We start from the raw sequence: 21,470 nt of genomic DNA, 5'->3' as shown, positions 1-21,470 counted from the left end.
CTCCCGCAGAGGCCATCACAGGCCCCACTTCAGGGCAGGCCTGGTGCCCTGGGGAACAGAGGCTTCCAAAGGCAGAGGTTGCGGGCCTGAGCTCTGCAGTGAGGACAGGAGCCCCGCTCTGCTCGCAGCCATCCCAACCCTGCGGTTTCTCCAGCACAGAATTGTGGCTTCCGTGGTTAAAACTCTCCAAAGCAAACAGAAAGAGGGTGGGGAAGGGAAGCCAACCTGATTAGGAGGGTTGGGCTCTCATGACAGGAGGAAACTGGCATGTGCTCAGCAGCCCCCACTCACCTCCCACGGGACAGAGGAGCTAAGCTGGGGTAGGTGGGACTCCAGTGCACTTGTGGGCACAGAGGCTGCAGCCCCCGTGCCAGCTCTGCAGGTAGAGACAAGCACTGAAACACACGGACATTGAGGCAGGAGCTCCAGCTGCTCCCAGGGTGCTGGCACCGGCCCCATGCAGCAAAGAGGGCGCACGAGAGAGACCTGGGGCTCATCCTGCTGGGAGCCAGCTGTGCTCACAGCTGCACCGACCGGCTTGGCCAGAGACAGCTCATCTCATCTGCATGAGGCCTGGTAAGCAGGAGATGCTGGAGCCCTTCTGGAGCACACATTCAAACCAGATTAAAGTGGTCATACATACAACCACAAGCTCAGCAGGATTTGGAAGCATTTCTTCCTCCTGGAGGTCTGGCTGTCACATTCAGCGCCCAGCACCACATCCCTCCATCCACGCACGCTGTACAGGGCACCTTGCAGCAGGCCAGGGTGGCTAATCCAGCTCTGCAACCACCAAGGAGTGAATCACGCCTCTGCAATGCCCGGCTGCTTCCAAACAAGCCCTTCGGCTACTCCCTTTATTTCCCTCTCACAAGAGCTGCCTGGAGCGCCAGGGAAGCAGCGCCAGTGGCAACAAGCCATGGTGGGGAAGACGCCACCTCATAGTGCGGCAACAAAATATAGCAGGTTGGCAGGATTTGACACCACTTTTGTGAATCCAAATTAGCGAGCTGATCAGTTCGGGGCAGCACAGAAAGCTCAGTGCTCTGACCCCTGTCAAGGGTTTAGATTGTGGGGTGACAATAAAACCCTGGCAGATGTATTGTTAACCTCCTCTTCCCCCCACTTCTTCCCTATTACCCCTCCCTCTCCCTCCTTCCCACTCAGCACAGGCGATCGGGAGGGAAAGAAGGACAGAGAGAAGAGTTGGAAAAATTAAAAATGTTTTACTAATGCTACTGACAAAATAGAGAAAATCATACAAAATATACAAAACCAATCCTGAAAGTCCCAGCAACTGCAGAGCCGGCACCCGACGTCCTGGACTGGACTCTGCAGCCAACCGGAGCTGGATTCAGTCTGTCACTGGCCTCAGTTCGCAGGGACGACTCGCAAGGTCCTCTCCTAATGTCGCCATAAGGAAAAAGGGACGAGATCCTCGTGATCTCCCACTTTTATATGAAGTATTCACGTGAATGGGATGTTATACACAGTTGGTCAGTTTCTTGGTCGCCAGTTTCTCGTTGCCCCTCTCCTGAGATGTCCATCTATGCTGATCAATAACTTCGTATTCCATTGCTGTGTTTACCAAAACATGTATCTGGTTCTCCAGGAAAATGCAGCTGATATGAAGCTTGAGCTGACAGGCAAATTCACTAAAAGAGAAACTTGTTTTTTAACAAAACCAGGACAATCCCACACCCAGCCATGGCTGGAGGGTGCAATTTAGGCTGTTTAATGAGATATTCAGACCACCAATGTGTGCTGCTGATGGGTGGATCTAGTATTTGCTGAAAACTGACCAAAAGCCATCATCTCTCGGCAGAGTTTGTGTGGCTTCCTCAGACCCCTGCAGCAGTGCTATCACCTGCAGTCACCTCCAGGTCGTGCCTTGGTTTTGGTGAAACAGCCCCTGGGGGAACCAAACATTTTAGAGCCCAAGTAGGTGTCTGGGCAAAGGAGGATGGAGCATTATCTCCCATAGAGCAGGGAGCTCTGGTGGGTAGCACCGCATAGTCCGGCATGAAGTACCACCTGTATTTATTGCCAGGTGTCCTAGAAGCAAGAGGAACCCTCCCTGATGAGCTCCCACGTGCAATAGCTTTTGATTTACACAGAGCCCCAAGGCTGAAATACCTTTGGGTATGTACAAGGGTGCTTGCGCAATCCCGGCCAAGGCCCAGGTAAAGAGACTTCTGGGGTGTCCCTGTGCTTGCTGGGGAGACAAAGCGAGTGACCCGGAACGACACGTTCTCCAGAGAAAGGAAAGCTGAGCTCAAACCTGACCTCTCGTCTACCTCAAGCGACAAGCATCCCGTGAATGTGCATTCCAGCTACACCCAGGGCAGCACAAGGCAGGACACACCTGCCAGCCTCTCACAAACGCCCAGCCACCGTTTTCACTGCCTCTAAATCCAGGAGCTCCAGGAGACTTCAAGAATGAGAGAAAATGGACAAAACTCTGCTGTCCTGGTCCAGCGGCTTCCAAGCTTGACCCTCCCACGGCTTTTCACCTGGGCCCACACCCATACAGCTCTCACTCTGCTCCACTGACAACCACGGGACTTGTGTCCCTCTGCTCGTTCACATTTCAGACCCTTACCTGTGGGTAAACAGCATCTCCCTCAGACCTGCCCCTTCCTGCCCAACACAGGGAAGGTCTCTCCTGCCATCAGTAGGACCAGCACCTGGTGACACCTCGGCTGGCTGCAGAACAGACCCCACTCCTCAGAGTCAGGGCAGAGACGGAAGATTCACTCTCTTCCTGGAGTGGAACTAGCAGTTCAAAAAAAGAGGTGAAATGAACTTCCTACTGTGCATTCTGCCATCTCAGAGCTCATCTTCTGGCCCTCAAGGCTGGAGCAAAGCAAAGTCCCCATGTGCTTCTGACATCTTGTCAAAGAAACCATTCACTGAAGCCAAGCACTACACACTGCCACTGGTACCTTGTCCAAACAAGGGACTGGTGAGCCTCCAGAACTGCTGCAGCAAATACCCTTTAAAGAACACTTCATTTAAAAGAAAAATTTAAAAAAGATACACAAACGTACACAAAAACCAACCATAGGTTTGCTTCTACACATAGAACGGAAGGAGAGCTCTGCCCACGGGTTGTAAGCAGCTGAACATAAGAGTAGAGGACGTTCTCAACCACGGTGCAGTTTCTCAGAGAACACTTAGCAGTTTTCCTCCCTCTCTTCCACACTTATAACACATCTCCGTTTAGGCAGCCACTCAAGAAGAGAGGTTGCTTGGTTTCCTTCCAGGATCTAAGTTCGGTGCAAACTGGGAGCTGCAGGCTGGATGCTGGAGCGTTTCAGGAGAGGCAGTTGGGCTTTCTCTCGAGGAAGCTGCCTCGGAGCAGCTCTGCTGCCTGTGGAGCTGGGAGAACACAGCGTGGGCAGAGCCAGGTGGGAATAAAAAAACCAGCACATGTTCACCTTTGCCAGTTTGGTGGCAGGTACCGTCTGGAACGACCAGTCTAGCTGAGGATGAGGATTGAAACCCAGGTTCTGCTTTCACACGGGTTTGTCACCTGCTGTTTTCATAGCCTGAATCATCAGAGCAGGCTCCCTCCTACTCTCACAATTTCCTCGTTTACCTGGTAGAACAGACAAGTTATTTCATAATTTCACAGGAAAGAAACAGCTTGTCTTACTGCAGGATACACATTCAGCAGTCTCTAGTGATTAACAGGTGACAAAACTAAGGACGGGCAACTTGCTGTGCTTTTGCAGCTCATCACACTCAGCCCACGCTAACTCAGGCCAGTACTATGGCAAAGACTTCCTATAAACCTCTATTTCTGCAAACCATCTACAGTGCTGGAAAACCAAAGGAAAAACTCAGACAGGAAATGAGTCCAGACACGGTAAGTAAAAGCAGATTTTTTATTTATGAAACTGAAAGCGATGACCACTTGTAGTGCAATGACAGGCCCAAGTTTCTTAATCTCTATTTTGAAGTGAACCATCAACTCCCGTCTCTCAAAACAATTCGTGCTTTGCTCTTACGTTCCACAGTCCTCAGGCCACGTAACACACACCTCACACTTCCGAGGACATGGAAGCGCCTCTTTGGAGCTCCACAGACAGTTACTTCTTCAGTTTGTAAGTTCTGTGATGCAAAGAAATCACTCAGAGCATCTTTTTTTCAGTGTTTCCAGTTGCTGGATTTTTAAAGTCACATTAATGTGACTCATTAATCCCACCCCCCTGATCAATTAATGGCTAATCCTCGTTAATCCCACCAATAATGAGCAAAGTGCAGTGTTCTTAAACTGTAACAGTGGCTCCAAGCAAGAGGCCATCACAGAAGCAATTTTTGATAATGTGATTAAAAAAAAGATCGCACAGAATGGTCACTGAAATTTAAAAATAAACCTCTACGTATAAAAATATACTGGCACTTCATGAAGGCACAACAGAACTACCTCAGGCATCCAAGCAACAGACTTTGGTACCAACCAGTACAGAGAGGTCCCCGTTTCCAAGGCAGCTGGATAGAAGGAGAAACACCTATGGAGGAAGACATGGTAAGTCTAATTACAGAAAACATGACTGCAGTGCTGCTTCTACCAAACTCAGGCTGCAGCAGCGCTGCGGGAGCGGCTCGGTGCTCGTGCTCACCCCGACACCCAGCACGGCCGGGCTGTGCCAAGCAGTGACGCGTGGTGTGATGTGTCAACAGCGCACGGTGGAAACCCAACAAGGGTTTCTGTGACAAAAGCTGCCAGCAGTTGTGTTTTTTCTGTATTTACAGTTCTTCCAATAGGGAACACAAAAGATCAGAGATACAGAGCACAAGCAGGTAAGCGAGTTAGTGTGACTGGTACAATCTTGAGGCGCTGAGCATCCCAAGTGTGCAAGGAGAGTGTGGGTGCAGCTAGCTCCCTTCACCCCAGCGATACAGGTGGCCAGGGGCAGGCTGCAGTCTACAACTTCTTTATTTCTGGCGGTTTCACTGGTGCCCATCCCTGCCACTTGTAGTATGACACCAGCTGCTTTGGCACTTCAGCTAGAACCATCTGGGAAAGAGCTTCCCGAGGAGCCTGCAAGGAGAATGGGGAGAATAAATCAGAAATGCTGCAGAGAAATGGTTTATCAGCCCGGTGACAAACTCTCCTGCAGATTTCTGAGTGTGGTCCCCCACTTACCCTGTTTCAAGAGTTCCTTGCTGCAGATCTACGAGCACTTCCCATCAGGCTCAGAGAGCGCTGCTGATGAAAGTCACTTGTTCCCACCCCTGCGCTGCTCCCACCTAAAGCCCAGGCTCACACAGCCTCTGCACCACAGAATCCCAGAACGTCAGGGGTTGGAAGGGCCCTGGAAAGCTCATCCAGTGCAATCCCCCCATGGAGCAGGAACACCCAGGTGAGGTTACACAGGAAGGTGTCCAGGTGGGTTGGAATGTCTGCACAGAAGGAGACTCCACAACCCCCTGGGCAGCCTGGGCCAGGCTCTGACACCCTCACCGGGAACAAGTTTCTTCTCATATTTCAGTGGAACCTCTTGTGTTCCAGTTTGAACCCATTGCCCCTTGTCCTCTCACTGGTTGTCACCCGAAGAGCCTGGCTCCATCCTCCTGACACTCCCCCTTTACATATTGATCCCCATGAATGAGTCACCCCTCAGTCTCCTCTTCTCCAAACTATATGGCCCTGGTCTGGGTGGGAAACTGCCCCAGCCACAAGCAGTTTCTCTTTTCATTTGACTCCACTCATCAACCCAATTCACTGTGCAACGTGCATGAACGCTTGTGCCAACAGTGGGAGTCAGGATGAGCAGGGCAACGACAGGACTGCTTTCAACAGCAGGAAAGACTTAGCTCAGCTGAAACCACTCATGGGACTCAACAACAGACTGATCTCAGGTCCATGCCTAAATGTTTGCATCCAGGAAACATCTCATTTAACTCTGCAATAGCCACGAGACAGTACATTACATCAATGACACAAGGAGAGCTCTGTAAGAGAAGCTGCAAGAGCTGCGAGAAGGCACACAGCTTCAAACACAGAAGCAAACACCTCAGCTCTCTCTGGAAACAAGCAGCTTGGACAGCACTTTGAGCATGCTACCTTGCCATGCTCGTTTTTTTAGACATAATAACTGCATATATACTGGCACCAGGACCCCTCTCAAGTTAAAGACAACTCACATTTTTGAACTGTCGGAAAGGCACGAACTGGACAATGTCTCGTGCAGCTGGCTCTCCTGCCGGGGACCTCAGCACACCGTTGTCTCCATCCAGGAACTCCATCGCTTTGAAATCAGCTTCACCGACTCCAACAATGATGATGGACATGGGCAGCTTAGAGGCGTTAACAATCGCTTGCCTGGTTTGGTCCAGGTCAGTGATCTCTCCATCGGTGATGATCAGCAAGATAAAATATTGCTGAAAAACATTAGAGAACACCCAGTTAGGGAGTTCAACAGCAAAGCTCACATAACCGAAGGCAGATGGAACCATTTTGTTCCTCTAAGAAATCTGAGGGGAGACCTTCTGGTCTCTGAACTGCCTGAAAGGAGCTTGGAGCATGGAGGGGGTTGGTCTCTTCTCCCAAGTAGCAAGTGACAGGACAGCAGGAAACAGCCTCAAGTTGCACCAGGGAAGGTTTAGATTGGATATTAGGAAAAAATTCATCATGGAATGGGTTGTCAGGCATTGAACAGGCTGCCCAGGGCAGTGGTGGAGTCACCATCCCTGGAGGGGTTTAAAAGGCGTTTAGACACGGTTCTTAGGGACATGGGTTAGTGCCAGAGTTAGGTTAGGTTATGGTTGGACTTGATGATCTTGAGGGTCTCTTCCAACCAAAACGATTCTGATTCTATGACTGAAGAGTTCTCCGACTACTTTGTTCACCTGGTCCGCCAGGTACCCTGATTCTGCGTGCCACCATGGCAGGACAGATGGTTGAGCTCTCTGATGTTTTCCTTGGAGGCCGTCTGTTTACACTCTTGAGAGCAAAATCGTTTGGAATAAAATCTCTAGGAGCCCTGTATACCATCCGCATGCCCTGCAGGTGGTGGAGCTTGGCCAGAGCGGTCAGAGCGAGGCAATCACTGACAGAGTGCAACTGCTCTGAAAGCCAACGCAGCACCCCTGTGTACTTCAACAGTACGTACAACACCAGCAAACCGCGAAAAGATAAATAATATCACCTGAGCAATGGAAACTAATGTCAGTGTCTACCAAGTAGAGGTTCATGTCAGTCTGTACCAAGAGAGCACCAACAGCCTCTCTGGAGGCTGGGAGGAGAAGACTAAACTTGGGATCCTAAGGAAGGAACACAACAGCACTTTACCATCCCATTCTATCCCATCATGAACATGAAAACAGAGACAGCAACCCAACGCAGATCCCCAGGAAAGGACACGCACTCACTGAAGCAGTTCCCTGTTGTGCCGAGTGCGCTGCAAACCTTGCCACGTGGTTTATAATCGGGGAGAAATTGGTTGGCCCATAGAGTCGGATCTGTGGAAGGATCTGGCGATAGGCGTCCACTATGCCTTGGATCCCTGGAACACAAGGAAGGCGAGCTGCCAAGAGAGCCCCACAACTTCTCCTGTAATTATTGCATAAGCATTACTAAATAGTACAGCAAAAGTAACTAATAGTACTAATAGTACAGCAACTTTCACACAGCTGTGAACTCCTAAAGGACAAATAAGCAGCAGGATAACAGCAAATATGCAAAGCACAGGGCAGAAACCAGTGGCCATCTGTAGAGAAGGGATTTGCAGATTTCTCCTCCATTCTACATTCCTCACAGTATGCTTTGTGCTTCTAATATCATAAAGCTCATGGAAGCTGCAGGAAAAACTATCCAGTGAAGGTCTGCTGATGCATATGTTTACCTTGTTATCCAATTTGTCTTGCTTAATTGCTTACAGTCTAATTAGACAACAAAGTCAGAAACTCCCTGGAACAGCAACTTTTCCTTGCATGAAAGTTAGACAATGATCTCTGATTCAGTATTCAAATATTTCTGTAACAGAAATAGCAATCCCTAAGGATTTTCCTACACAATAAGCTTTTCTCAGGTTAAACAAAATCTTTTTAGAAGTCTGATTTTTAAATGGTACATATTAGTCTTTGAATTCATTGAAATTGGCCTGTTCCTGGCCTGTATCAACGTAGCTTCATTTGCCGCTGCTACCTGCATTGTCCATCGAGCAGCTTTTAGTGCAGTAACTCTCAAAACTACCGCACAGGATCCCTTACAGCATGAAGACAGAGACCCCAACGAAACACACAACGCTGAGGTGACAGAGGAATGCCTGGATTTTAAAACTGAATCTCAGATTCCGTATTTTGTTGGTCTTAGACCAGAGAGAAAAACAGAACTGAGATTAAAATGCTTGTTCAAGAACAATTCAGTGTCACGGCAGGCTGAGAGAGTTCTTAGTCCTAAAACATCACAATCCTTCTCAGAGAGCAGCCATTAAAAGCAACTGAGACAACCTCCACTAAAGAAGGTGGCTATACAGAAAATAAGCGTTGAAGACAACCCTTTAGAAGACAGCATTCAAACACAGACACACTGCCGATGGACTGAGTGTCCCTGGCTTCTGACAGCCTTAGCAGCTGGTCGCTCTGGAAGCACAACCAGCACAGACACATTGCAGACCTAGAACATACCAAAAGTATTCAAGTTGCAGGAACAAGAATTTCAGCACAGACTAACAATCAAAGTAAATCTAGACCCCTTCACTGGAGCTTACGCAGACCGCGCCATCACACATCCACTCTTCTCAGCATCCAGGTGAGAGCAGATCTAGTTCGCTGCAAGTCTTGGTGCTGCATCTGTTTTTCACCAGTCATGAGACAAATACACCATTCAAACATCTGTCCCTCTCGGTGAAACATTCATTAAGAGGTGTCCTCACCTTGACAGTAAGGGTTGCTGGGGTTGAAGTTCAAAGCAAACTCATGAGATACCTGGGAAAGGGGATATCACAGTCAGGGAACGCAGATGTGGACACTGACTGCCCGGCGCTGTGAGGGCCCTACCTGCCAGTTAGGAGGAACCTGAGCTCCAAAGCCGAATGCAGGAAACAGCTTGTCCCTGGAGAGAAAGGGCAACAACAACAAGTGAGAAAGAGCAATACTTTAATAACTCACTATTCTGTTTTATGGCCAAAAAGCAGCTGGAGCCAAGGTTCAATTCTTGCCACAAGGCATGGGTATGCCATCCAACTCCTCATGGCCAGTCACCAATTTCCCAAGGGTTTTGAAGCTTAGACCCGACAGATTCAGAATTTCTTTCAGTGCAACACTCCAAAGTATGCTCAGGAGATTTCAAAGTAGCAAGAGAAAAGCCAACCCAACCATGGTCTGGCTAAAGGACACAGCAAACATGCTCCCATTGCATCAAATGTTCATGTTTGAAATGCACCATCAGCAACAAGGGATTAGTGACCACCTAAAGCAGCATTACAAAGTAACCCAGGGCCATAAAAGGGTAGAGCTGGATGGATAAAACAAACAAATCTGCCAAATTACAAAGGGCTGCTGTTGCCCTCCTTAGCAGCAGCTGAAGCAGGAATGCTGAGGGGATGTGCCAAGGAAAGGCAGCACCTCAGTCACTCAAACACTCAGCTATGGAACAAGCTGTCAGCCGTGACCACTGACACTACCCGCTGTGACTCGTTTGATGCGGCGGTTAGATCTGTTAAGATCATTACGTACGTGTCATAATCCTGGACTACACTTCCCACACTCCAGATGGCAATCAGGTACTCATTTATCCCATCGGGGCTGATGTAGTGAAGAGAATCTGGTGATCTGGGATCTCCGTTGGAGCCAGTGAAGTCTACACCCACCTAATCAGTCGAGATGGCAACAGCAAGTCACTGGTACGTCACCATAAGGAAACGAGAACTAATAAGAAACAGAATCCAGATCAGGCCCACACAGCTCCCTCCTCCAGGCACACATGCAGCCGGATACGGGAACAAGCCTGTGCACAAGCCAGGGTACATGAGTGTTTAAGAAGCAATCCTTCCCACTGACTGACTTCTCCAAAGCTAAGAAACCCTAGTTCTGTTAAAATCACTACTTGATCACAAGTAGTAAAAATACAGTATCATTTGGTTTTTTGCAGTCTTCATGACTGCAAATTCACATTGCATTCGCTGTCATCCACACTGCAAATTAAAGTACTCATCACAACTTCATTGCTCTTGTCCTGTCATTTACCAAAACATGCCGTGGGGAAAAAACTCACCGTAAAGTTAATCTGGCAGCCTCCCATGACGTAGTCCAGAAATGAATATTCTGTCTCGATCTAGAGGAACACACACTATTACACCTCGTCCCCACAAGAACAGTTTTCATTACGATCAGAAAATTTAAAAAGCCAGAAACAAACAAAAATCTTCCTACCTTGCAGGATTTTATCCTGATAATGCCAGAGTTTTTGTAGCTCTTTTTCTTCTGCTTTTTCTCAGGATGAATGCATTCAAATTCCACCTACAGAAAGCAAGCATGCAAGAAGCAAGTTCCAGAATATCTGCATTTACAGCAGGGAAAATTATTCAAATAGACAGTGTCAGACACCACACATCTTCAGAGAGATCCAAATATCTGGCAGAATTCTGAAACTTAATTTTAAAAAGGTTTGCAACTACTTGGACTGCTATCTGACGAGTTAAACAGGATGTTTTTGCTACTAGCACTGAAGACCTCAGAAAAGTCTCTCTCCTTCACAATATAACTGGTATTCTGCGTGCAATCATGGAACAGTGCCATTTATCAGAGGGAAAAAGAGATCACAAATTGGAGTATTTCTCTTAATATAACTGGGTTCTTTTTTGTTAAGGGAAGGGAATGCAAGAGATGACAAGTAGGCAAAATCTCAGGGCGGGGGAAGCCAAAAAAGGTTGCAGGTTCCCAACTGCACTGTTTAATGTCTAGTTTCACTCACACTGGTTCTGATTTCACATGGGCCAGGGAAAAAGGCAAGAATCTTCCACCAGCTTTAGGATCACAACAACTATATCAAGCTGACTGGCGACTGGAAGCAGTCGTTGGCTACGTCCTGTCTGTGGATTCTGTCTCAGACGAGACATCTCCACCAGAACGAGAGTTCAGGTTTTCTCTGCAGACAACAGAGAGAAACCAGCACCACTAGCAAATGATTCAACTTAATCTAAACTGGATGCCCAAGACAAGGTAAGAAGAGTCCCCCTTGGAAGCACCGCTGCTCTCCATTAGCTCAAAAGGTGACCAGAGTGCTCGTGAGGGTGACAAGCTCGAGCACAAACGTTACCTGAGACAAGCCAACCTCTGAACTCATCTGTTAAAGTGTGAACAAGCCCTTTTATTTTCACCTGACTCAGCAGAGGTACCAGCAAGCTGAACTGCTGGGAAAAGCGGCTGGTGGGCAGCAGACAACAGATGTCTTCAGGAATAGTAATGGTAACAGCACCCAAGGAAAACAGAGCAGTGTAATTCTGCTCTGCTGAAACCCCCCTGCAGTGCTAGTCCAGCTCTGGGTCCTCAGCACAGGACACACATGGACCTGCTGCAGAGGGGCCAGAGGAGCCACAGGAATGATCCCAGGCTGGAACAGCTCTGCTGGGGGACAGGCTGGGAGAGCTGGGGTGTTCAGCTGGACAAGAGAAGCTTCGGGGAGACCTTATTGCAGCCTTTCCAGACTTAAAGGCAGCTAAGAAAGATGAGGACAGATTTTTACAGGGCCTGTTGCAACAGAACAGAAGGTGATGGTTTTAAACTAAAGGAGGGGAGATTTAGAGTAGATATAAGAAAGAAATTGTTGGCCCTGAGGGTGGTGAGAGCCTGGCCCAGGTACCCAGAGAGGTGGTGGATGAACCATCCCTGGAGACATCCCAGGCCAGGCTGGACGGGGCTCTGAGCAACCTGAGCTGGTGAAGATGTCCCTGCTCATGGCAGGGGGGGCACTGCGGGAGCTGTCCCTTCAACCCAAACTATTCTGTGATTCTATGATTCCCACACCAAGTTTTACTCTCCCCAGATGTTGGCTTAGTAACACAAAGGTACAGACAGAAAAATCCACTTTTGGAGCCAACAACTAGAACTATATCTCCAAGGTCAATATTAAAAAGGGTTTGTGAAAGACCGAATTCTGGACCAAGCTGAGGGGGTGCAGAAAGCTCACCGGAGAGCTGCCACCCGCGTTCTGCAGCTGAGTCAGGTTGGTTTCAAAAGCGCCTATCAAGTCATGCGACCCGTCGCTGTCGTGATCTGCACACTGTACCTGCAAAGGGAGAGAGCACAAGCAATGGACAAGTGTCCCATGTTATGGACAGCAGCAGCTGCTCGCCACATGATCCCCTGCTTCCGAGAGCGCCGCAGTCGTGCGAGTGAGCTCCCGTCACATCGCAACTGGAGGTGTCATCCGTGGCACTAATTGAAACCTGATAGGAAGAGGGACACCCGGAGTGAATCTCAGAAAAAGGGAGATGTTCAATTGCTCACTCATTTAAGTACACACAGTGAAAGTTTTAATTAAAACCCTTCCACACGTTAAATACAATAGATTTTAAACAAAAACAAAACCCCCCCAATATTTCACAGCCCTCATGTACAAATGTGAGATAATTCAGGACAAGATATGCAACTGGGATAATGGAAAGAGGCAATAAAATTTTGTTCTCTAAGCACTTTCTGAATGTACTATTTTCTTCTACCCAGCAATAGCATCAATTTACAAAGAAACTGTAATTTCCACACACACTAAGTCTGTCTTTTTCTGCATATTATACCAAGCAAATTATAAATATTTAATTCATAACCAGTCATGTTTAAATCAGCATGAAAGCTTCAGAAGCAGATAATGCAGAAAAGCGATGCCTTTAAAAATAAAAATATGCTAATAACTATGGTTTAGAGCAAACACAGTAAGACGCGTATTGTCGATAGTTCCCCACAAAATCAACTATGAGGAGCATTTATAACATGTGCAATATACATGACTGCAGAACGCAAGTAATTCCAGACACAGCCAGTCAAGAAACAGCCTGTGAACAGCTGCTTCCCCCCTGCTGAAGTTCACATGCCGGACACATTCAAAAGCTCTCTGAGATCTGCCTTCAGTAGCCAAGAAATCGATGTCACCCCAGTACAAACCACAGTGACAGCTTTTCCTCAGGATGAAAGGACAAGAAGAACCCATGGGTAACACCTCAGTAAGGATGCTAAATTCAGTGGCTCGATATTAAAATTTGAGACAAGGTTCTTCTAGGTCTACTGTGGTCCAGTAGAGATCTGCCACTGGGACAAATAGGAAACCTGGACAAAAAGCTGGGTGGATTATGGCCTAATCCAGTCACCTGAACAGGAGGCACCGTGTGATCCTTCAAGATCACCCCAAAGACTGTGCCCCTTCTCCTACTCATCCTTCCCAACTCCCCCCTTGTCACTCCTCTCTTCCACACACTCCCAAGAAGCAACTCCCCCACTCCCCCCGAGCTTCACAAACCCTCTTCCCAACAATTCCAATGTTTAAACACCACTTAGAAGCACCAGGATTACACCGGAGAGGCCAACGCAGGAGGCTCTTGCACAGCAGCCCAGGGCAGCTTCTCCTCCGCACCAACACACACAGAGAACTGGGCAGCGGCCGCCCCCACACACCTCCCCTGCCCTCCTGCTCACTCCCACCCCGCCACGCCAATAAAACTGTATTTAGGACCAGTTTTGCCATTAGTTCGCAACACAACACGGCTTAAAACAAAGCTCTTGTTGCAAGGGTTTTCTAAAACTGGCCAAGATTCACTGTGTGCAGCCCAGAGAGCGGTGCTGCTGCAAACAGCATCCTGCTGGCAATGCTGCAGGACACTGCACGTGCTTATTTACTGATTAACTATGTCTTCGCAAATGAACTATCCAATATTCATGACAAGCCTTGGAATACAGTCACAGGATAAAAGGCCCCTTTCACCTACAGGAGGAACTTTCAAAATGCACAGAGAATGGATGTGCTTTTCTGTATATGCCATCAAACGCACGAATCGGCAGCTTTAGTGCCAATACCAACACCTACAAATTCCACATTTGCTATCTCCATTTAAATAACTACGGGGGAGAGATTCTACTCACATTGGTCCCTATTTGCAACAAAACTGTCAAGATTAGGCAATGTCACAAATCTGAGCTGTTCTTAACACAGAACAAGGAGAACATCACGCTGAACAAAGAATCACCGAAACATTAGGCAGCACCATTAATTTGACCAAGAGATTTATGCTCACACACATATTCAGTACAGAACCCTCCTACACAGCTGGAAAGCTGATGTTCAGGGGACGCATCGAAACAGCCGTTTCCACTGTGCTGAACTACAGGGAGTTCTCCCCTCGCTACTGTTATTTCACGCATAATTGTTTCTATGCACATTTTCGGAAGCCTCAAACAAGAGGTTCAGAGCAGCAAATACCAGATGAAAAATGAAACACCAACGCAATATTTTGTTCTCTAGTGCTGCCTGTCAGCCTGGATTCCCTGGGCTCACTGATGTCCCTAACGTGTACGTACAAGAACAGTGTAATCCTTTTTCACAGCTGCACTGTGAAACTTGTTAGATTATTTGCACATGCACCAAGAACTTGGGCTGAAACGAACTAACAGCAAAAATCTACCCTTTTTAAGAAGCGGGTCATTCCAAAGTGAATTCCAAAGCACAGCAAGTTTCTGGAAAACAAACAAACAAACCTAAAACAAAGAAAAAATAAAGAAAAACAAACAAAATATAATTTCTAAAACACACACAAATCTTTTTGGACTACAGCAAGCGCAGCCTCATGTAACAGCATGTGTAAGCCATGCCATCCTGGGTCAGTTTTGACAACAAAGTCTCTTTTTCCCACAGCCCTGCCACGTTTGCTGCTCACTTTTAGACCAGGATTCCTGCTGACCCAAGACTGTTGACTCTCCAACAGTAAAAGCTCATAAACACCACTTAGAATGTGGCCACACACCAACAAGCCCAGCACATGTGAACATCTATTTCCAGGTTAATAACCTCAGTAATTCTTTGGCCCTGCCATGCTGCACAAATAAAATATTGGCATGCATGCATTTTGCTAAACCTTTCAGGTCAAACTTCCAGCATGAGATGTCTTCACAAACAGGACAAGGCAGGAAAATTCTGCAAATGGAAAGTGTTTAGGAGTCGGATAAGCAGAGAAAGACTACACGGACATAGAACTATGTATAGATTTAAATGCCTTCACAGTATCTATGCATTGCTTCAAACAGAAGTTAAAAAATTCATTTGCTATCAGATTTTCTTTTGTAGAAATTTATTTAACAAGATGTAATTGTCCTGCTATCATTTCTATAAGCCAAGATCAGAGAGAATTAGTCATCACATACAAAACCACAAGGAACTGCAGTTCTGACTCAAAACTCCATTTCTAGTTGGAAAGACAGAAAATGAGTTGGGACAAGCCTGCTGGGCTCATGAACGGAGGAATCTACACAATGCATTACAATCCTCTCCATGTCAGCATCCTAAGGCACTCAAGCTTGTCCAACATATATGAGCTACTCGGTTAACTTAGAAACAGTGCTAGAGAGACACAACTAAAAAACAAAAACAATCCCACCACAACAAAAAGCAATACCTGAAACCTTGGCCAGAGTAGTGAGAAAACCAGCTGTAATTGTTCTTATGGCTATTCATTAGAAAGTGTCACTTCTGCATTTCCCAACTTCTCAATCTGACAACTCATAGTGTTTTAATACAGACATCATATGTAATAGACATATAATCACTTATCTGTCACACTACTGCTCTAGAAAGGCAATCTAAACATTTAAATATGACTAGACAACGTGATAGTTAACATCAAAGATTAGATTACTTATAACAACAAAGAGACTTCCCGAAAGCTGTACCTTGATGGGTTTATTAAAATCTCCACCACAAAACGTCTGCAAGGGAACACTGAACTTCCTCCAGCACGGATTTAAGTTGTTCTTAATCACCTTAAAAAAAATTACAGCATAACGTCACATGAGGGATGTGACATGCGAGTCACTATGATCCATAACCTGAGGGTTAAGAACAGCCTCAGACAGCCCACCCCGACATGCAGGGACAGCCAAGCAAAAGCCCTCTGAGAAATAAAAGCTTGAAGTTCAGGGTAAAGTTAAATTTTAGAGCCAAGCCAACCTAACAGCTCATCACCACTGAAAGGGAGGAGAGTCCGGCCACTCTGCTCACGCGGTGCACGGCTGCACCCTTCACTGAGCCACCACGCGGCAGATCAACAGTTTCCTGCCAAGCCAATGAGCAGAACCCCTTTTTTAGCGCACAAGACGACTTTCGTCGCAGAGCTGCAGCAGCGGGACTCCCAGTTTCAGGAGGAGTAAAATGTCTGATCAACTCAAGAAAAACATCAGCATAGAGATACTAAATCCTACCTCCGATCTGTACACCAGCTGCCACGTTCCAGCATTGCTCTGCTTGTAAAATTCCAAAAATGGATCCGATTTACCTAAGAAATCCTGCAAAGAAAAAAAAAAGGCAACTGAAGTAATGAGCCTCCTGTATTTTACTCAGATGAGAGAAGAGCTGGCTAATCACTACACAATATTTCAACCAAACTATAAATCTGTTTTCTTCTATTTTCTCTTTTAAACTGCTGCACTAAGTCATCAAAGTCATCAGCTCTGATTCCAAGACGGTCTTCTCAGACCATTTTTGTCAGTATAAGTCACATAATTTTGCCGACTGAGGAGTGAGGTCACTAAATCCCTGGACTGGGATTTAAAGAACATTGAGGAAGCATACCAAAATTTCCACCTTTTCTTCCTTCCTAACATTACAAAAAATGCAGGTCACAGCTACAATATTCATTGGACACAATTATGTAATTGAACTGTATTAAAATCCAGAATATTGCAAAGATTAAATAATCCCGCAAAACTAAAACTCGGCGGTGGAGTTTCTGGTTTGACATTGTGGTTTTCAACAAGAAATTACATCTCCAGTTTACATCGCTTAAGTAACAAAACACAGTGAGCCTTTTGTCATCCATGGATTGCCTAGCTTAGTTGACTGTCTGCAAAAACAGAAAGATTCCTGCCCAAAAGCCACTGACTGTAAAGTATCGTAGAAGCACGCAATATGGTTTTTAAAAAAATCAATACCTTTTTGTCCAAGTTTTGGGCTTCAATTTCCAAGCACACAACTCTGGTATCTTTGATCTCCTCTGCTGAAATCTGTGCCACGGAAATTTTTAAAAGAAAATAAATAAATAAAATTAACCAAGAAACCCCACAGAGTTTTGCTTGTATTTTGTCTGTGAAATAAACTGCAGTTCCAATATCTATTTTTCCTGTACACATATAGCATTTGAAGATATACTGACAGAAGCACAGAAATGTTACTTTGTGCCAGACAACATACAGAAGAATAAGAAACCGTTTTTTTCTACGCAGAACCTTTACTTACTGTAATGGTGCCCTTCCCTGCTGGCTTTCCCTGCTTCAGTTCCAGTGGTCGGGTGAACACCGAGCTGGACACCACCTGATGTTAAAAGACAGGTAAGAGAAACATCGAGTTAGACAAAAAGCAAAGAGGTACTTTTCAAACTCTCCTAAAAGATCTAAAAGGATTTAAATGCATTTCCAACAGTGACACAGTTTGTGCTCCTGAATTGAAGAGTCTGAAAATTCTGAAGTTACCTTCTCTCACTATCTACCAAACATTACTCACTAACGCCTCCAAACTTCAGCCTCCTGTTTTTATAAGACACACGAATCATTTTCTACACAAGTAACCAAAACACTACTAAAAATCAGAAAATACTATTTATCAAGTCGTCCTTTAGTAGCACAAATCCTGCTTTTTTTCTCTCCTACCTAGCTGTACAAACCCCTCCTTGGGAAACGCAACCAAATCTCAAACAGCCTGACTTCCCCAGATTTACTGCCTGTGATTGCTTTGTGCAAAGGAAACTCCACCGGAGCTCCCCAGGCACCACGCCCTCTCCACCCCAGCCTGCCTGCAGTGCCACAAGTGCCTCCGAAGTTAAGCAATTAACTGCAAACCATGTGTACCTCTAACCTTCACTTCACGATTGACATCATCATTTTCTAGCTAAGTTCAACAGTAACACAAACCAACCTGTTCAACAAGATGTTTTCAGATTTGAGCATGTTGAAGCCTTTGATACAGCAGTCTTCCACCCCATTTTTCATAACAAACCCAACACTTGCTGCTGCTTTGTAGATCACTTAACCCGTGCCTTTGCGTACCTGTCCCAGCGTGCATTCAATCCCCCCAAGGTAGTCATCATCACTTAAGTCAAGGGACTTGTTATCGATATCATACACGCCGAATTTCAGCTTCTGCACTTTCTCGAAGTAGTAATCCACAACCACTTTCTTGCAGAATTCAGGGTCCTGGCAGTTCTTGATCCTCTCCGTGCGATCTAGCTGCACAAACACAGAAGCAAAGCTGTTGATGGTGAGCAAGAACCACGTTTTCTCCCAGGCAGCTTTTCATCTGCGTCCCCAGGCCCTGTGCTGGCTGAACGCGGGCATGGGCTGGGCTACACACCCCGGGCTGTGCCTGGAGCTCAGGGGGGACCCAGGGCACTGCCGGACTGACCGACAGCTCGCCAAGAGAGGGAATTGCACTGGATAACAAAACACTGCAGTACGGGGAAATTCTGAAAATCAGGGGAAAAAAGGCTGGTGCAATGCTGTGTTCTAGACTGCGTGCTGTGGGGTAAAGAGGACAGGCCACATCGTAACAGGCAAACCAACGTCCTGATGCAACTCTAAGCAAACACATGAGCAATTAATGAAACCAAGCAGTGTAAAACCCCAGAGCTGGAGTGTGGGCATCGGGGACTGCTCAGGGAATGCAAATCTGAATTAAACACATCATGTGCCCACTAGGAAAACCAGTGCCATGGAAACGGGGAAAGTCGGTGTGTTTGCACCCTCACCTCAGCCCTCTCCTCACCTCAGCCCCTGCCCCCCCCTCAGCCCTCCCCTCATTCCCCTGCCCTCACCTCAGCCCACTGCCCGCCCCCCGTGTCCTGCAGCAGCACACAGAGCGGGTCGGAGCGGGAGCCCAGGTCCTTGTCCAGGAGGCTCCGGCAGGACACGGACAGTTCCACGCGGGACACGCACCCGGCCATCTGTGGGCAGAGCACAGCGTCAGACCGACCGACCGACAGACCGACCGACAGACCGACCGACCGCGACCGCCCCCACGTGCTCCCGGCGGCGCGCGCGGTCGCTGCCGGGTGGGGCTGCTCGGGGCGCGTGGCCAGCGCGAGACAGCGGCGGGAGCGCGCCCCGCCCGGCCTTGCGCGCCCCCGGCCAGCGGCACCGAGCGCGGCCCGGCCCGGCCCCGCCGCCTCCCCCTCCGCCGCTTCCCTTCCTGCCTCTCCCTGGGGCTCCGGCCGCTGCTCGCGGCAGCTCCCGCTCCCCGCAGCCCCGGGCCCGTCCCTCCCCCGCCGTCGCGCTGCTCCCCCGGGAAAACCAGCTGTTAGCAACTGTCGCGCATGTTGTGACTCCGTCGGGCAGCTGTTGATTCACCCATTCCCGCAGCTCAGGCTGCGCCTGTGCAGACGCTCTCGCAGCGCGTCAGTGCCCGGGGACACGACACCCGGGACAGGCCGAAATCCGCCGAACGGCCCCGGGAGCTGCACAGCCCAGGTACCTGGGGTGCTGCCCCCTTCGGAATGAACTAACCCTCCTCTGGCAAGGTGACAGCTACATTTTATTAGACATCAAACTGCGGGCACTGCTGTTCAAGGAACAGCAAGAATTCTCAAAAGTGAATTTTGAAGATAAGCCTTCAAGCATCAAAGCATTAAAGAGAGCTTGAGAGCTCTAACACGTACTTCAAAAGTGAGTATTTCACAGAAAAGCTCCTTCAGAGTTTGGAAACAAAGAAATAATTGTTTGCTCTTTCTAGTATCCAAGTATTCACACAGCTTTCTCATAGTCACAGGGTGTAAATATTTATCTCAATGGAAAGATGAGCTTTTATTAGACAACATTTAATCTCTTAGACCTCCCAGTCTGCCCTGGACAGATGTCAACAAGGTCACTTAATACACTATCACACAGCACTTGGATGCTCTGGTGATGGGGCAGGACAAAAGTGGCGCTCAGCAAGAATTAGCAAAGCTTTAGGCAAAGAGGATCATCGTTCAGCTTTCTACTAAGGTCATCGTCATCATGATCGGCTTTAACACTGGCATCTTCAAAGAGGCCAGTTTGAAGTAGGCTGCTCAACTGTCCAAACTACTAGTTAGAGCCATCCATCTTCCACCAGAGTCACCTTCAACCCCAAGTAAGATCCACAAAGAAACCACTGCCTTGAATAAATATGTTCCTCCGCAAACCGCAAGTCCCAGGTATCAGGTTTTTCCTTTACCCACACATACCATTCCAGCAGAGCAGCCTCGTGTCTGTGGTTCTACAGACAACATACCGGCTCTAGGGCACCAGGGGACATCAGCACAGCCAGCGCTGGCTCCCGCACCAACATCCCTGCTCTGCGTTCCTCTACTGCATCAGACGTTTCTGTACCAACAGGAGACAGAACCAGGAGCCACCTTTCCTCCCCACGAGAGTACAAAGGATCAGGAGTAAAGTTAAGCTCAAAGCATCCCCAAGCAGAAGGAAATGTTCCTACAGGTTTCAAGCTGCACGCAGAACAAGTCTGTATGTATTTATTCCATGTTACAAAGACACCCCCAAGGAAAAGCTAAAATTTTGAGATGCGAACTGTCAAACCACACAACGAAGCCAGGAGCTGAAGTTACACACAAGCCCTCAAACCTGACCACCTCCCATCTGCCATCTGAATCCCTTCTCCAGATCAGCAGCAGCGAAATTACAAAAATACTCCTCTGTTTTAAGCATTTATCTTTCGATACACTAACACCCAGCAGGCTGTCTCATCCTAATGTTGTGGGTTTAGTCATGGCCCAGGATTTCCCTTGAAACACAGCCCAGATGTGCTGCTGAAGCCCTGGGAAGTCGCAAACCACAAGGGATCTTTCCCACTGTGTCCTCAAGGCACAAGGTGACGCAGGGGACAGCTCAGCCACCCTCCTCACCAACTCGGGGGTAACCAGAAAGCAGGTTTAACAACTAGAGGCAGAACCCATATGGAAAGCAGAGGGATAGCTCCCTAACAGATTCAGATTAAAAAAAAATCATGTTTCATTTGAAAACATCAGTGTGAACCCCAGCCAGCACTTGTTTATGTATTGCTGCCTACGGACAGCCTTGACGAGCCCACACAAAGTTTCTTTACACTTCACAGCTTTCCAAATACACTGCACAGTGTTCTCCAGCTTCAATCCAGCCCTTGAATAATTGCAGCAGAAAATCCTGATTGCAGACTAGTGTGAGTATCTCAGCAGCCAGGGCCGGGAGCAGCCTGGTCTGTGAAGACACAACGTCCATTCCAGTCCCAGCCGCAGACGTGCTCAGCTCCAGGT

The 21,470-nt window shown here is 47.6% G+C and overlaps 1 protein-coding gene across 8 annotated transcripts in view; it reads right to left on the bottom strand.

Annotated features, from left to right (window-relative positions):
• Nucleotides 1-3,888: 3,888 nt before the first annotated feature.
• CPNE1 (copine 1) overlaps nucleotides 3,889-21,470 on the bottom strand; it is a 42,095-nt gene continuing 24,513 nt past the window's right edge. For 5 of the 8 annotated variants that reach the window (XM_080354415.1, XM_080354416.1, XM_080354418.1 and 2 more), the window contains 15 exons: nucleotides 19,017-19,145; nucleotides 18,253-18,432; nucleotides 17,447-17,521; nucleotides 17,143-17,214; nucleotides 16,414-16,497; nucleotides 15,886-15,975; nucleotides 12,143-12,241; nucleotides 10,387-10,473; nucleotides 10,229-10,288; nucleotides 9,691-9,824; nucleotides 9,013-9,067; nucleotides 8,889-8,940; nucleotides 7,384-7,517; nucleotides 6,157-6,393; nucleotides 3,889-5,050 (listed from right to left, as the gene is read on the bottom strand). In XM_080354415.1, the coding sequence (XP_080210541.1) occupies nucleotides 4,934-5,050; nucleotides 6,157-6,393; nucleotides 7,384-7,517; nucleotides 8,889-8,940; nucleotides 9,013-9,067; nucleotides 9,691-9,824; nucleotides 10,229-10,288; nucleotides 10,387-10,473; nucleotides 12,143-12,241; nucleotides 15,886-15,975; nucleotides 16,414-16,497; nucleotides 17,143-17,214; nucleotides 17,447-17,521; nucleotides 18,253-18,432; nucleotides 19,017-19,145 (1,605 nt within the window). In that variant the 3' untranslated portion in view covers nucleotides 3,889-4,933. Of the gene's footprint in view, nucleotides 5,051-6,156; nucleotides 6,394-7,379; nucleotides 7,518-8,888; nucleotides 8,941-9,012; nucleotides 9,068-9,690; nucleotides 9,825-10,228; nucleotides 10,289-10,386; nucleotides 10,474-12,142; nucleotides 12,242-15,885; nucleotides 15,976-16,413; nucleotides 16,498-17,142; nucleotides 17,215-17,446; nucleotides 17,522-18,252; nucleotides 18,433-19,016; nucleotides 19,146-21,470 lie in introns of those variants that run through there. The other 3 variants (XR_013922904.1, XM_080354419.1, XM_080354420.1) reach the window with 3 other exon arrangements.

This window comes from Nesoenas mayeri (assembly GCF_963082525.1).
Source record: "Nesoenas mayeri genome assembly, chromosome: 16".
Lineage (NCBI taxonomy): Eukaryota > Metazoa > Chordata > Aves > Columbiformes > Columbidae > Nesoenas > Nesoenas mayeri.
Note: the sequence above shows the minus strand (reverse complement) of the source record. Positions and strands in the feature narration are given on the sequence as shown.